We start from the raw sequence: 17,080 nt of genomic DNA, 5'->3' as shown, positions 1-17,080 counted from the left end.
AGAAGGAGTTTAGTGTGTGCAGTGCTATTGCAAGAGTGGATCTTTAAGTCAAATGCTTTTTTCTTCAGATCTTCAAGATATTCCGTACTCTGATTGGTGCGAGCAGACGATCCACAACCCCTTAGAAGTGGTTCCCTCTAAGTTCTCGGGGATTTCTGGGTGCAGTGATGGTGCATCTCAGGAAGAAGGCTCAGCTAGCAGCACCAAAAGCACTGAACTGTTACTGGGTGAGTTCGAGGTTCAGTTTCCTACTCCTAATTGGGGTTATCTCAGGCTCTGCAGGTCAGTCTTAGTGAAAGCATTTAGCAGACTCACCCTGTGAGTTCCCCTGTGTCATCCATCCTCAGGCTCCCTGTCAGGGATCTGCTTCTTCCTAGATTATGAGCAGATTGTGTGCAGCTGATCCCAGTCTTAGCTGCTTGTGTAGTTAGAAAATAAATTCCATGAATTGCAATCACTCTGTGTTGTAAAGTGATCGGGGCCTCACGCTGATGCCTTCATTTCAGGTGTTAAAAGCATCCCAGATGACACACCGATGTGCCGGATCCTGCTTCGTAAAGAAGTGCTGAGATTAGTCGTCAATTTGAGCAGCTCAGTCTCCACCAAGTGCCACGAGACTGGGCTTCTGACGTGAGTAACCGCGTGACGGTTGTCAGCTTGTTCTGCTTGTAACTTGTAGCTGCAGTCACAGGCTGGGCTCCCACCTGTGGGTGGGCCTTACAGGTGATTGCCTGTGGCACCTCAGGCTGCAGAGCAGAGTGACTACAAGAGGGAGTGAGGATCCAGCCAGACTGAAACACAATATCGAAAAGCGGGGCCACTCTTGCACCCCCTTTTTGTTTTGCTAAATTTGGGGGTTTAATTAAATAACTTACTATTTAACCTATAAAATGTTTTTAAATTTTCTAAATACCAGTTTCTGAAATAATTGTTGGTGGCTATAACTCAACATACCAAAAAAAAAAAAGCTTTTTAGATTTCTCAATTATTATTATTATTATTTTTTTTTTTTTTTTTGAGACAGGGTTTCTCTGTGTAGCGCTGTCCTGGAACTCACTCTGTAGACCAGGCTGAGCTCAGAAATCCTTCTGCCTCTGCCTCCCAAGTGCTGGGATCAAAGGTGTGTGCCACCACTGCCCGGCTCTCAACCACGTTTCAAGAACGTTGAGGAGACCTAAGGAGCACATGCTTGAAAGGCAGCCTAGGCCGGGGAGGCCCTGCTTAAACTGTGTTTCTCAATCAGAACCTGATGAATGACAGTTGTGAGCAAATCATCTTTATTTGCACAGCTTAGGGTTGTGCAAGCAGTGGTTGTCTAAAGACGTATACGTGTGCTCTGTATGTGTGTTGGCCGTGTGGTCCAGAGCTGCAAGAGTGAGGCCGTCAGCCCAGCCTCCCACTCACATGACTGCTCCTGAGGTGCTGTCCTCATGGAAGGATAGTCAGCCAGAGATAAGTAATATCCTAAATGCCTTGCAGTGTGAGCATGTTATGTAGTCATGCTAGTCTAATGAATACAATTCATAATTTCCTTGTGTTACTGGAAAATAACTTTACAATGAGCACTCAGATCTTGATATTTTTCAAAAGCAGACACCTGAACTGTCTAAAGTGTAAAATAGAAAAGCTTCACAGGAAGCCAGCTATGGCGGCATCCACATGTCATCCTGGCACTGGAAGATGGAGGCATGGGGGGCATTGGTCAAGGCTGGAGGAAAAGACAGACAGACAGACTGACTAACTGACTGACTGACTGTCTTATACTACTAAGCCACCATTGCTAACATTCCATCTAATCAGTATCTGGAGTGAGAAAAAATTAGCAGAAAGTGTCATTTGGTGGGGTAAAATGAATATATTATGTTACATTTTTATCACAACATATTCTCTCTTAATTTTAGCATTAAAGAGAAGTATCCTCAAACATTTGATGACATATGCCTTTATTCTGAAGTTTCTCATCTGTTGTCACACTGCACATTTAGACTTCAGTGTCGGCGGTTCATACAAGAGTTATTTCAGGATGTACAGTTTTTACAAGTAAGGAAGACTGTAGTTCTGAAATTTGTCTCCCAGAATTATTCTGTATTTGAAGTTGAAAGATTATGTCTACATTATATACCAATTTTATTTTTTTAAAAATTAACAATTTATTACTTTTTCCTAGATGCATGAAGAAGCAGAGGCTGTGTTGGCAATTCCACCAATTCAACCTGTAGTTGATGAATCTGCTGAATCCTGACCTCATATTTATGGCGTTTATAGCTAGATACTATATATGTATTCATACTTGTGGATTTCCTGAAAGCCTCACAAGATACTGACGGGCTGACAGTGAGGCAGGAGAACCTTCTGACACTGGCCAGCAGTTATTGGTACAGAACAGCTAGAACTGCTGGCATTCCTAGCCAAGCCAACTTCTCTCCCATGTTGGGCCCTTCTCGGGGTTCGTGATTCATTACCATGGTTTTAATTCAGTTACCATCATATGCAAGAGCCAAGCACTGAATATCTACATAGGTTTTCTATTTTTTTATTTTCAAAGCATAATGGCAGTGGAACAAAACAGGACATGAAGACGCATCCTTCACACAGTTGTTTCTGAATGCTTTTTAATCAAGGGTGAATACAAAAGATGCCTTGTTTGTTACTAATCTGTGGAAAGCAGGAGTCACTGACTCCGAGGCTGCATCCTGTTACCCCGTGGGCTGTAACTGCTGGTATCAGAGGAACACACTCGCCTTTCCACACTTCCTTAATGTCTGTAACACTACTTCAGAGGTTTATAACTTCAAAGCGGAAGGAAAACCTCAACACTCGGAACTTAGAAGTTAGTTTACGATGCTAGACTGCATACGGATGCTTACGTGTTCTCTGTCTCTTCAGGGTGTTGCAATACGTTGTTAAAGGCTATTTCTACTAATTAAGGTTTTTCACTATGGTTGGGATGTAGGAAGGAGTAAATATGAAATACTTCTCATGTCAGAACACATTATAGCCAACCTCTTCCACGCCTCTCACCACTTACAAGGGACTGAGCCAGATTAGCAGTCTGGACCCAAGCAAAGGAAGCGTGAAGTGATGCTGCAGTCTCTCAAGGAAAAGACAGGGTTGCCTGCAGTTTACACATTCCACGGAAAAAAGAAAGAGCCATATGTCCTATTAAAACGTCATTGAGACTTGTTATTAAGATTCAGAATTGTGGTGAAAAGCCTTAATTACTAAATTTTAAAGCAGCGATAATTTAATTTTTGTTAGTGTTCCTGTTTTGCATAAATTGCAGTTATAGGTGAGTTAAAAGTAGAGTCGTTGCCTTTATCACATTTGTGAAGTTGATGAAGGCAAGACTTTGTCTGTCTAATTTGTTTATGTATAAAGAGACTTGGAAACCTTTGCAGGAAGTAAACATATATGCAAATTTGTACATAAGGTAGCATGAACATCATTACTAGACTGCTTACACGTGAAAGGGTTATCTTAGAACAAACCATCCAGCTGGACTGACTAGGACCTTTGCAATTCCTTTGTGTAACCCATTTTACAATTGCACATCAGCTTTAACACGTCGTCATAGACATTGGTCCATATTTTCCCATGTCGAACACCCTTCTCATAATGGTCTTGTTTGCAAGACTGCTGTAAAGTACCCTGTGAACTAGAAAACATAACTCAACAGAAATTTGTCTTTGAACTTGCTGGCACTGAAAGTTGGCACTGAGACGAAGCATTTCGTGTCCCTCCTGACTCCTCTTTGACTGCACTTGAGCGAGTTGTTCTTCTGTGCACTGTATAGCAACTTCCATGATAACAAAGCAGACAAGGGCTCCAAGCTGCTGCTCACATTACAGCACAGTTCGCATTTCCCCAGAAAACTCAGTGAGGGTAAAACTTTCTTTTCAACTTCATCACTGAACCCGTGTTCATTAAATGTCAGCAGTGCTTGAAAGAGCATGCCTATCACCTTGGTCTTTGGTCTTGGACAATAAAACTGCCTTTCCAGAGAACCAAATGTCAGAGATACTAGACCAAATAATGGTTACAATTCCAAAGGAAGTAATGTAGTCTTATTCATAAATGGGATTAACATTTTAGACATTCATTTTAAACACTACCTCAGTTAACAGAGTAGGAAATCTGTGGTTTCGTCCCTTGAGAGTTAATGATAACTATTCTTGTTTGTTTTTCTTCACACAAAACTATGCCCATCCTCGCGCCCGAGTCCGCCATCATGAACCTGAGGCTGTGCCCTAGTGTCCTAAGCCAAGGATTGTCTTTTCACTTTTGACTGTTACTTTGAAAGGGGTGTGTGTGTGTGTGTGTGTGTGTGTGTGTGTGTGTGATCATATCTGCCTATAGCACTTACTTTGGGAAGATATCAGAGCTTTGTGATTATCAGTATATTGGGGGAAATTGTCTATGCTTAAATTTATAGTGCTATTTGGTTTAACCATGGTTTCACCAACAGGTATAATACATTTCTTTTTAAGTACGTGTATAAAAGTAGACTTTTATGACAAAAACTACATGCAGTGCCAAGTGATTAGCATAGGTGTTTAAGACTATTATAGCAGAAAAGGTTATGAATGATGTCAGCGGTAATAGAAATCATTGAGAAAATTGTCTATAAATATTAGATATTACCAAAATGTCAATACTGTAGTTTTTCAAGAGTTTAGAATTAATCTTAGTCATATAAATTTGTACTATTGATAATTATTTAATAATTTGGAGGAGTTTGAACACTTAAGCTGGTTGTAAACTGTGAATTTCTAATTGTAAATTGTCATTTCTAATTGAAATTTTTTCAAGAACAGATTTCCGCTTCACATACTAAGTACTGACAAATAAAAAAGTGAGAAATTTAGTATTTATAAGAAAATAGGCTCTAAAATGTCTTATGCTTTTCTGTTTCTGCTTAGAGTATAATGGAGGAAGACAGTGTCCCCTGACCTAAGTGTTTCTAATAAAGAGTAAGTGTAGAGACATCCCACAAGACAGTGGCAGTGCAAGGCTCTTAGGAAGTGTGTGCATTGTTGCTGTGGTGATGTATCCAAGTCACCAGGAGCCGTGTCCTCAGTAGCTTTCCGCTCTTGTCCAGAGCTTGAGACAGTTGAAGCTGGATTCCATCACTGAGGCCAGATGTGCACAGTGGGCTGCTAGTGTGTGTGTAGACTGCCGAGTGCTGTTTCCATGCACTCTCAGCCCCTTCAGCTGATGCCCCTGGTGCCCCATTCAAAGCACAGACCATTAAGCAATAAACAAAATTGTCATTCAAATTATAATTGTGGTTATTCTCCTGTGATAAGAGGTGCTAATTTTGTGTGAGAAGAACATGTGACCTCTTTGGAAATATAGTTTGGAAGTAAAGTTTTTCCCTCCTTCTTTTACTTCCATTTTGTCCCAAATTCACAATTCATGAAAGAAAAGTAAAATTGTTTGGGAGACTTGTAAGAAGAGCTGCTTGCAATAAACATTTCAGATTTTCCTGAGTAGTGCGGGTTGGGAAGGTCTCCATTTCCTCCATACTGACAAAGCCTGTTGGTCCATCTTAACGTCTCTTAGCTTGGAGAGTGTCTCTACACTGAGTCTCACCTCAGCCTGCCAGTGACCCTGAGGGCAGTGCTGAGGAAGACACAGGAGTCTGCACTAGTCTTTACAAGAGCCGTTTTCATTTCAGGTCCCCGGGGGTTCATTACAGTACATTTATACAACTCACAGAGTGTGGGATTCCGGCCCTTTGAGTATTTTTATAGTTAGGTGGATAACTGCCGCAGATGCATGGATTGCACATTTTGACTCTATAATACTTAGTATGAAAAATTAATTTATGCCAAAAAGGAAACATATTTTACAATTTCCCCAACTAGGTTGATCTAGCACAAAATGCAAAGTCTTGGGGCAGAGCGGGAGTGGTAAAATTTTTTAATGTATGATTGTTGAAAAATGTTCCATTACTAGCCTGTCAAAAACCCTAATGATGCATTGTAAAACAAATGATGTAAATTAAATTAGCTTTGAAAAGTGGTAAGGGATTATAAAGAGAATCTCAGATTTAATGCTCTCTGACCACATGACCTTTTTTTTTTCTTTTTTTTCTTTTTTTTTTTTTTTTTCTTTTAGTAATACGCTGCTACATTTTTGGAGGTTCTGGTGTTTGTAGGTCACTGAACAGACATTGAAATCTGATTTATATTGTATAACTGTAACATAGAAAGAAAAAGTATTTATATATTTTCCTTAAGAATATTTCATTGAGTTGTGTATAATTTAAATAAGATTTGTCCCAAAATGGTTTTGCTCACTTTGATTTTTTGTTGTTGTTATTGTGGTTGTATTGTTTTTGTACAATGTGTACAGTTTATGTTAAGGGCATTAAAGCCTCCTGAAGCATCATCTTATCAAAGGGATTCATTGTTAATAAAATGTACTTAAAATTCTTAAACTTGTGGTGCTGTTGGCATTATTTGAAAATTTAATATGTCTCATTGGCCTTGGTATGAAACATGTGCTGATGTTGACAGGGTGTGGTTTCAAGTAAATGTGGGTTTTTGAGTCTATAAATGGGGATGGTCTTGTACCACGAAAAGAGGTCCCAATTGTACTCCTTGGCATGCTTCCAAATTTAGTGTGACATTCTTACTCTTGAATTTCAAATCATTATGGTGAAAGATTTGGACCTAGAAACGTCTTTAACTAGAAGAGCTCTGGACTTGCTGAAGTAGTGTTAAGACAACGAACACCATGTAAGTGGTTTGATGCTCAGCAGTCTGCACACACTCGCCTGAGCAGATAGGCCAGCCTTCTGCCGCCTTGGCTAGAATATCGCACCACAAGAAAAGAGCCAGCTGAGAAACTCGCTGTGGCAGTTGCTGACGTCTATTTCCCCACCGTGAGCAAGCTGGCTGCAGGGGTTTGGACTGTGTTCATATCGTTGCTCACACGCTATACTGTGTTTACCAGAAATGTCGACACCCAGGTGAAGAGTATGCCTGACATTATCATACTTGAATAGGACAGTGATAGGTTTTATCTTTAAAGGGTCTCCAGATGCAAGTATTCACATAGCAGGAGACATAGCTCAGTGGTTAAGAGCACTAACTCTTCTTCCAGAGGACCTGGGTTCAAATGCCAGCACCCACCTGGTGGTTTATAGCCATCTGTAATGCTAGTTTCCTCTTCTGGTGTCTAGGCATCAGGCATATACACAGGCACAGTGGAGGCAGACATAGACACAAAATGTTAAAAATGCTCAAACCACTGTACCAAAATTTTAATGAATATTTCATGAAATAATATCTCAAAGCACTGTGGTTTTCTTGGTGCTCATCTGGAGCACTAGGCGAGCTTCAAACACTTAGAGCCAGAAGCTGGAGATAACTCACGATCTTGTTTGTCAGCTGATTCTGAAAACGTCATCTCCATTTTACCCCTTGGGGTTTTAGAATACCTCAGTATTTTCTAAGCCATTGGAGACAAAGCAAGCTTAGTCAACAGAGCTCATTAATGTGACCTTTAGTCTAATTCAACTTCGTTTTCTTATAAATACATACTTTGTAAATGAGATAAACCATTGACACATGCAGACTGACTGCACAGGGACATCTATGCACATGTAGAGACCAAAGTGCATACTTCTTTCCATCTTTTTAAGACTGCCTCTCAATGAACTTGGATCTTGACTAGGCTCTGGCCTGTGAACTGCAGGAATCTCATCTTAACATTCTTCACTGTCTCTTCACTTGGCTGATTGATTGCTGTGCAGGAATGTTTTAATTCATGTAGTCCCACCTAGCAGTTGGCATTGTCTCCTGCGCTGTTAAAAGGCCTTTTCAGAAAGTGCTTGCCTACGCCTATATCTTGTTTTTGTTGATGTTTCCTTCTAGTAGTTTTGGAGTTTTAGGCCAAATTGGAGTCTCTGATCCATTTAATTTTTGTACAGAGTGAAAGAAGTGGGATGTAATTTCAGCCACACAGATGGGAAATTTCAGTCCTAACACCATTTACTGGAGTCTAGTTTTGTACCTTTGTCATGTATTAGGTGGCTGTTTCTGGGTATGTCTGTTTCTGAGTCTTGTGCTGTATGTCATTCATCTATATGTCTCTTTGTGCCCATTTTATTTGGTTTTGTTCCGTGGCTTGGAGGTTATAATAATTTACAGTCTGGTATTATGGTATCCCCAGCATTTGCTCTTTGTGCTAAGGATTGCTTTTTTTTACTTTCATGTAAATTTGAGAATTATTTTATCTGGTTCTAATGAACAATGCAATTTGAATTTTTATGGAAATTCCATTGGGTGCGTAATCAATCATATGTGCTAACAGTCATTTTTACAGCATTCTACTAATCCAGGCCCATGGCAGTATTTCCATTTCTAATGTGTAGATGTAACTTATTTGCAAGATATAATTGTCTTGGAGGCTTACTGCTAAAATAGGTTCACCCTTTCTAGTTCTTTCTGAACTCTGGCTGGCTAGCTCAAGTCGGCTGTTCTGGCTCAAACTCTCCAAGCTGACTAATTCAAACTGGCTTCTCTCTGCTTTGGACTGAATTGCTCTGCTTTGCCTTAAAAAAGCCAGTAGTACTGGCTTCTTCTGTCTTCACACTCAGCTAACAACAAAAGGAGCACCCCTGCACCTTGCCCTGTAACGTGACAAGCACTAAGAGGAAGGAACCAGTGTAAGTGTTCAGCTGTCACATATAGTCATTCCTCTGTGGCACGCTCCAGGAGTCGATTACAGGAGCTCTGCCGTTACCAAGATCTTCAGAAGTTCAGGCCTTAACCTAAAAATAGCATTGTATACAGTGAGTACTCCTCCATGCTGTGGCCTAATACCTGATGCGTGTAAGTGCTATGGAAATTGTTAATACCTTATTTACGGAATAACAAGGAAAATCTATGAATTTAGTACAGACAGTTTTTCTCCGGAATATCTTCTTTCTGAAATTGGTTAAATCTTGATGTGAAACCCACAGATAGGACCAAGTAGATTTTTGTCAAAAGACATGCTTTGGATCCTTCACAACTGACTTCTACAGTTTAAATTATACCCAGTTCTGGGGCTATAGTATTTTAGCACAACAGGAATGTGAGACAGAATTCTCTTGAACCAGACAACCAAGCGTGCAAAGAGCAGAGATCAGCTCGTGAAATAGGTCATCTAGATACAGCTTGGGGTGGGGGCAGGGGCTGGGGGTGGTGTATATTATATGCAAAAGGCATCACTCAATGAAATGTCCTTTTTTTTTTTTTTTCCTGTTCTGAGGTAGTCAAAAACTAAAGAGGAAGACGAGTCTGTTGAACAGGATGCAGTCACCTGGGCAGCAGGTCTGGAGCTCCTTGAAATCCTGTTTTACTGCAGGAGACGTATGAAGAGTCTCCTGTCCATTTGCACATCTTACTGGTTAGTTATGGTGTAGACACGAAGAGAGTTCTTTTTGCTTTATCGGTGACTACAAGTTCTCATTTCAAGGTATGGCCAAAATCTAGTTTGTAACCTTTCCATTAAATGTGATAAATCTGCACAGTAAAGTACTCAACCTCTTGTGGTGCTAATCAAAACCTCGGACCCACTTGGTTTACCCTTAAACTATGAAGCGTGAGGTTAAGTTTACAAGAAGATGCTTTCGCACTGCAAATCAAAATCCTAGGACCACAGTCTCATTGTGTAGTTTTGAGTAGGTAGGCTCTGCGAAATGACTGGTGTATACCCTATGTCAAGCTACTGCAATAAGGGTGAGCCTGGACCAAATAATAACAAGGTCAGCATGCTCCCGGATCTGCCATTTCTAAGGAAGCCTTCAGGGTGAACACCATATTATATAGTTTTGGTCCTTAAGTCTGTCGGTCTGTAGTGATCGTTGATCACTACAGATAATTATCACTGCAGATAATGAGTCTCTCCCCACCCCTCACCCCTGGAACCAACCAGGGCAGGTGGTGTTGGCATGGTAACAGCTACATCTCCCAAAGTGCCTGTAGTGTGTAGAGTGCATTTGTGCTGCTTGGTGTTTACTGTTCACCTTGGCCTAAAAGGATCGTTGAGGTCAAGCTGTTATTCTCCTTCAGAGAAGGGGATGCGAAGCTCCCAGGAACTACCATTTGCCTTTTATACTCTGAACCATGCACTGGCATGGGTGGATTCGTGGCAAGCGTGTCCTTGTCTCCGCACATGGGTGAGGCCAGCTGCGACACATAAATCAAGCTAGTTTCTTCAGTTGGACTTTCGACCAGGGGCTTCATATAGTCCTTTTCTAATACGTTCTGGAACTTGTTAGGTGGAGCCAATAGTCCAAGTTGGTGTGCTGTGTCTTTTAGGGGACCTGGAACCAGGCCATGGGAACCAGAATCAAAAGCTGACTGATCGTAAGTAAAATTCTCAAAGAAGATGCAGGACACAGGCCCTGAGGAATCCTTTTCTGTTGGCACAATTGGAGGCTTAGTGGGTACATCTTCAATGTGAAGTTTCCCAGACTGTGTCTTGCTGCCTTCTGCTTTGTTTATCACTTCAAGGACATCTGGAATGCAGTCTTTGACATTCATTATTAAGTGAGGATTCTTCTGCAAGGGAATCAAACATATGTTAAGATAAATGCACGAGGGAGTGTCCAAGTGTATCATGTGTACAGTGTGCACTGAGTTTCCCATTCCTTCCTGGCCATATGTGAACTTGAAGGTTGTGACAAAACCATATGACTCAGCAGGACAGAACAAGTCATTTCTGTCTTAGGAATCTGTCAGACTCCCAGATGGATGAAGCCCTCCTCTCGCACCACTGACTTTTCTGGGAGCCCGCAATGAGTAAGATGTAATCACATTCGTTTGATCTATGCTGGGATGGATCAAAACCAGAGCTTCACTCATGCTAGGCAAGGCTACTCTGCCACTGAGCTGTGCCCTAGTCCAGCCTGCCTCATCACTGTGTTTATGTTTCTAATTTATTAGCTTTTCCTGAAGATGTACAAGAAAGCTTGATCAATAAACCAAGATGAGTTCTTTTCTGTCACTTACCAAACACACACACACACACACACACACACACTTTTAGTTTTTCTTGAAAGAGAGTCTCACTACATAGCCTTAGAACTAACTATATAGACGAGACTGGACTCAGGCTCACATAGGTAGGGACCGCAGGCATGAGCCACCATGTCCGGCTGGATTAGTTCTTCCCGGGCATGGTACACATACAGCATCCCCACATTTACCTTAGATTTTATGAGTGACAGAATGCTGCTCTTGTACGGATTGGGGATGTCAGGATAGCACTTCTCCTTCACCCTGGAAGAGTGGCAAGAACAAGACTGATGAACAATTCAGAGGGACCGGTAAGAGGGAGCGCTCTCAAGTACCCTCAGACATGAGTCTTCTTTTCCCCATCTAGTGATCAGAAGGCAAGCTTGTCAGCTAGATTGCATATGCTCACCTACATGCCTTTGCTCTCCCCTCATCCTTTCCCCATGTTATTCCATACCACTTGTGTCTTACGGTCTGCTCCTAACTCTTGACTGAAGGCTTCCTCTCCACTTACCACTGACTTTTCCAGTAGCAGACAATGATGCTGAGCAAGATGCAGAGGGTCATGGGTAGTATGATCTGCAGCAGCATGTGGGCTAAAGAAGAGAAAAGAAAGGAGTCATTTCCACATATGTGTTGGCCTCCTTAAAGAAAGAAAAGGTTATGGGGGGGGTGATGAATTTTCCATGTTTACTGATCTCCAACTTCATGTATTTATCCAAGACTCAGTAGGAGTCTTTTAAAATGAGTTTAATTCTGAAAAAAAGAAAATCACTTCTCACAAATGAATAGGTCTTATGTATTAGATTTAGAGAAACTTAACTGGGTGGAACTTATAGAAAAAATTCAATCGGAGTCTTGCCTGACTAGAAAGAGAGAAGTCAAAGGAGACTAGGTATGGTGGTGCATACCTGTAACCCTCCTAACACGAAGGAGGCAGAGCAGAAGTACCAGGAGTTCAAGGCCAACGTGGCCCATCTGAGACACCAACCAATGCAGGGTGCCCTTTGCCACGAGTCAACAAACACTCCATAGTTCAAACTCATTAAGTCTGATAGAAGATACCATTGACTGTCCAGTTTCTCACTGAAGTGGTTTAAATATGCTTGGCCCATGGGAGTGTGGTCTTGTTGGAAAAACTGTGTCGCTGTGTAGGCGGGCTTTGAGGTCTCCTAGTGCTCAAGCTCCACCTAGTGAAAAAGGAGACCCTCCTCCTCCTCCTCCTCGCTGCCTTCGGATCTGTGAAATTCTTGGCTCCTCCAGCACCAGGTTTGCTTGCATGCTGCCATGCTTCCCACCATGATGATAATTGACTGAACCTCTGAAACTGTAAGTCAGCCCCCCCCCCTTTTTTATGTTTGCCTTTATAAGAGTTGCCTTGGTCACGGTGTCTCTTCAGAGCAAACTAAGACACTACCCTAGCTCTGCAGTGGGTGGGAGTATTTTCCTCCTCTTGCCTGGGGGCATAAGCACATGCCTTAGTTTGGCCAGTATGATGATCAATGGGTCATAGCTGTGCTCTAAGGAGAGGCTTCAAATATGCTTGTATAGTCATTCTCTTCTTTCACCCCCCATGAAAAGAGTATGCCCGATGTACTGCTGCTTTTCACAAGTGACTTTATGTGAAAAAGACCTGCACCAGACCCAAGCCCAGAGGTCAGTGTGGCCCATCCAGCCAAGCCACGTTGGCATGGAACCTCTGATCAGAAGGGAAATATCTGTTTGCCACTGAGATTCTAAGGTTGCTTATCATATATTAAAATTTGGCTAGGTACAGGAGTGCCTGAACTTTTGATATTGTGACAGTTATCTCCTATAAAGTTCACACTCAGGAGTTACACGATAGAGCTACCAAAATGATCACATAGATCATAATATTTTAACAAAGTTGGGCCACATTCAGAACTGTCCCAGGGTTATATGTGACTAGCGGGCTGCAGCCTGGAGAGGGAGACAAACCTTGTCTTACATTCCTTTACCCTTGTGCACCTTAACTGCCTTTAATAATTAACTCTACTTTATTTCTCAAATGTGTCCAACACTACTATTTTTAGTGCTTGTAACTCAACTAGTCAATCACTTGGCTTTCGCAAAGAGAACATCCTAGGCAAATGACTGGGCAGGCTCTGAGGACAGTGTGCATGCAGGCACACATGGTCCTGTTCTTTCAGTGTGCTTCCCCTACCCTCCTCACTCCTTATCCAGTACCTGCCTGGACTAGAAACACACACACACACACACACACACAACTTGGTTTGGATCCCCAGCTGGGTGTTGGGTGTTGGGAAGTGCTAGAGTTCCTTAAGGGAGCCCCGCCTGGGTAGAGGCCTGTACCAGTGTGGTGAGAATACTTACTCTCAAGACCTGCGAGTGCTGTGATCAGTTTTAAATTTGGTAAAAGTATGGATTTACATACTCTTTACTGAAGGGCAAATGGGGGATGGGTATCCATTATTGGAAACGCTTGGAGCCAGAGGCTCTTAGGATTTCAGATCGCTTTGATTTGGGGAATATTTGCATATCCATGGTGAGCTGTATGATGAGAGTCTGATTACAAAATTCACACAAGATTCATCTGCATTGAAGTGTGCCCCTTTATACACGGGTGGCATGGCAGTCCTCAAAATGTTTTGATTTGGAATTTGGACTTTCCAATTTAGCATATTCAACCTGTGTGTGTGTGTGTGTGTGTGTGTGTGTGTGTGTGTGTGTGTGTGACGGGGGGGGGGGGAGAAAGACATGGATGTAGAGAGACAAACATTGTATACAGCTCAATGAATTTCTTACTACCCTGGCACATCCATCTAACCAGTGTACAAAGAGGAGCACTACCCAGCAGACCCCCCCACACTGTGTATCTCCAAGCAGACTGGCCCTTTCAGGGTGTGGCGGCGGTGTCTTCCTGTGTTCTGAAGTAGAACCTCACAGCAGAACTCGTAAATGCTTCCTGTCACTCCTTGCTGCACCATATAAGTTCATAACTGTAGGAACATTGTTTTCATTACTATGTGATAGTCCACTGTGTGGCCATAGCAGAGTTGTTTATCCTTCTCGGGGACAGAGAGTGGATGCTTCCAGTTTGTGAGTCTCAGGGGTTGTACAGATGTGGACATTCTATTCTAATACTCATCTGTAGGCATCTGCGGTGTATACGAGTGTATACCTCTATACAGACGGAATTTCTTTAGGCTGTACATCAAGAAATGAGGGTCTGAGCGCCACATTGAGCATACACTTTCCTTAGAAGACACTAATATGACCAGTTTCCCTAAGTTACTGTGCCAACTTTTTCCTCCCTACATACAAGGTGTAAGAGTTCCAGTTTTTCTACATCTTTGCCAACATTGGTTTTCGTTTTGTTTCTCCATCTGTTTGATTTCAACAGCCATCAGGTGAGTTTTGAAAACTTCTGAAAAGTTAACTCCAGGTGCCGCTTGCTTCGCAAGGGACAACATCCCGACAAAACTGTAAGTTCTGAGTACTGCAAGAGGATGCATTGCCACACACCCGGCCTGCCGACAGCCTGGCTTCACGGCAGCGACTGCAGACTGCCACAGACTCCCCTTGGAATGGCCTGGCTGTTGGAGCTGTGGCTTGTGCCACACCATCCTGCATTCCACCAGCCTGGGAAAAGATCACACTGCAAAGAACATCTTCTTCTGAGTGGGTCCTGCTTTTACACCGCAGCAATTCAAAGGGTCTTAAGTTGACCCATCATGTGGTAGGGAACCAGTACCTGTCCCAATACCAGAATAGGATGCTCGCTGTTCCCACTGAATGCTTGGCACTGGGGTCTCTGGACTCTGAAGCGGGCTCCTGTGGTCTTACCAATCAGAATGACTCTAAAGTCCTTCCTTTGAGGTTACTGACCCAGTATTTATGGCCTGATCTAGAGCACGTTACCAACCTCTCACTATCCTCAGAAGCCCTAGCAGAGCCAAAAGTTGCCGGTCAGCCCAGAAAACCCAGCCAGAAGGAAGGCTGAGGCCAAAGGCTACCCACCACCATCCAGGGCCTGCTGGAGTGAGAAGCCGGTAGCTTTTCTGATGTCAACTCTAAAATATGCTGTGACTTTCAAGTCACACTGAGGCTGAGTCCCAGAGATAGACATCCAGTCTCAGTGAGAAGAAGTTTTCAGATCATAATGGTCAGGTGACTGCTGGTTTGACCTGGGGTCGGGAACAGGATTCTGAATAATGTATGTGTGGAATGGAGAAAAAGGCATGGAGGCGGGGAAAGAAGGAAGAAATTATTGAAACGTCCTCATCTGGAGAAAGCACAGGAAGTCAACCTTGAGGGAATCATTCGCTTTGGAGAAACTCACAGCGTGCATCTGGAGTTGTGACCTTTGTGAACGTTTCATTGGGTCCTGGGCCAGCGCTGGTGTACGGAGTGACGAAAAACTCATAGAGGGACTCTGGCTGAAGGTTTTCCACGGTGAGTGTCTTTGTCTCTGAGCCATTGATGTCGTATTTACAGAGGACTGAATGATCTGTGAGTGAAAAACAACGTTGTCAAGAAAATCATATTCAGGGCATGGCGGAGCCCTGCTTGTGGCGTTAGTAGAGTGTTCGTCTAGCACCCACATGGCCTTAATTCTCAACACAACAGACACCGGACATGACGGCACACGCCTGTGATCCCAGTGGCAATGCGCTCAAGGTCATCTTCAGTTACATAGTGAGTTCCAGTCAGCCTGGGATGCATGGCACTGACTTAGGAAGAAGGAAAGAAAAGAACGTGGCAGAGACCTTGTGCGGGAGCCAGGCACTGATACCCTGCTCTCTTGGTACCATCAGCATCCTTAAGCCAACCTCAAATCAAATAATAATCTCACAGTGTTCAAGGTGTGCCACAATAAACAAAATACCCACTAAGCAGGGAGTGGCAACAATACAGGTAGAGGGCTGTGTGCCAGACGTAATAGGCACACACAGGGAACATAAGCTGGCACCAGAGATGTGGCTTACAGACTTCTTACTCATAGTATGTGGGAGGCGTGCATTTGGTCTTCAGCACCACAAACATATGAGTAAATCTAATACCTTTTGACAAAGTGTTTTTGGTTTTTTTTTTGTTTTGTTTTAGGAGAGGCTAGGAAACAAACAGGTTTTCAAAATGGAAGAGGGTTTCCTTAGGGGCCAATGGTCAGGCCCACATAATTTTTTAACAGAGTTAAACTTCCTCTCCCTCTACTCACAGCCCTTTTTTGTTTTGCTATTGGTTGTAAAATGGGATGGGAAGAGCATCAGTCTGGTTCCCAGCCTGGCCCTGTCACGTAAGGGGCCTTTTCTGAGCCTTTTCCTAACTCCACCAACAGACTCAGCCTCGCTTTCATGGCTCCCAAACTGTGAGATCTTCTGAGTCTAAGTGAACAACCAAGAAAGCGAGCATCACCTGGAAGGAGGGTCCTTTCCCAGTGTTGGTTGCACTGCATCTCCTTGGATTTCACATACACAAGGTACCCTTTTATAAAACCAGCCTGGAAGTCACTGTCGTAATCTGGCCATCTTAGAACGAAGGAGTTAGGGGTCGAGTAAGGAACCTCCACTTTCGGGTTCACCGAAGGCGCTAGGGAAGGAAGACGGGCAAGAGCGAGTCATGCTGTGGAAATGGCCATTTATGCAAAGTAAACACAGAGCACAGGTAGCTGAGGATGCTGAGCTCCTGTCAAGTGAAGGGGTTTTATCTGTTTCCATGGATGCTGTGCACCAAGACACAGTTCTTCATGCTCAGAAGGAGCTGAGCAACTGTCTCGTTAAAACTTCTCATAAATGAAGACATAAGTACATAGAGAGTGAAAAAATAAGTGAAAAAAATCATTGCAATCATGCTAAATTGTCCAACAATAGGTGGTTTGGCATATGTAGAAGGATTCCTTCCCATCATGGAAGTAGCATAGTCGTTAAGTCATATTTTGTGGCATTAATCAAACAAGAAGTTTGATTGTCGAGCATTCCATTTTTATTTAAAAGAGTATATCGCTATAGAGAAACAGTTATCAGTGTACAGTAAGACTAACTGGATATTGCCCTTTAGGTGTTAAAATTAGCAATGATTTCATC

General features: G+C 42.7%; 2 protein-coding genes across 7 annotated transcripts in view; one reads left to right on the top strand and one right to left on the bottom strand.

Moving 5' to 3' along the window:
* Positions 1–2,862, top strand: part of Rictor (RPTOR independent companion of MTOR complex 2) — an 89,367-nt gene extending 86,505 nt beyond the window's left edge. For both annotated transcript variants that reach the window (XM_021183027.3, XM_021183026.3), the window contains 4 exons: positions 69–227; positions 507–630; positions 1,902–2,040; positions 2,168–2,862. In XM_021183027.3, coding sequence (XP_021038686.2) covers positions 69–227; positions 507–630; positions 1,902–2,040; positions 2,168–2,242 — 497 coding nt within the window. In that variant the 3' untranslated portion in view covers positions 2,243–2,862. The remainder of the gene's footprint in view (positions 1–68; positions 228–506; positions 631–1,901; positions 2,041–2,167) is intronic.
* A 3,291-nt stretch (positions 2,863–6,153) lies between these two features.
* Osmr (oncostatin M receptor) overlaps positions 6,154–17,080 on the bottom strand; it is a 57,461-nt gene continuing 46,534 nt past the window's right edge. For all 5 annotated transcript variants that reach the window (XM_085831465.1, XM_085831464.1, XM_021183607.3 and 2 more), the window contains exons 14-18: positions 16,413–16,586; positions 15,340–15,507; positions 11,530–11,611; positions 11,207–11,279; positions 6,154–10,559 (exon numbers count right to left, since the gene is read on the bottom strand). In XM_085831465.1, the coding sequence (XP_085687591.1) occupies positions 10,011–10,559; positions 11,207–11,279; positions 11,530–11,611; positions 15,340–15,507; positions 16,413–16,586 (1,046 nt within the window). In that variant the 3' untranslated portion in view covers positions 6,154–10,010. The remainder of the gene's footprint in view (positions 10,560–11,206; positions 11,280–11,529; positions 11,612–15,339; positions 15,508–16,412; positions 16,587–17,080) is intronic.

This window comes from Mus caroli, unplaced genomic scaffold (assembly GCF_978045245.1).
Source record: "Mus caroli unplaced genomic scaffold, Mus_caroli_1 scaffold_16, whole genome shotgun sequence".
In the NCBI taxonomy this organism is placed as follows: domain Eukaryota; kingdom Metazoa; phylum Chordata; class Mammalia; order Rodentia; family Muridae; genus Mus; species Mus caroli.
This window is presented reverse-complemented; position numbering and strand designations above follow the sequence as displayed.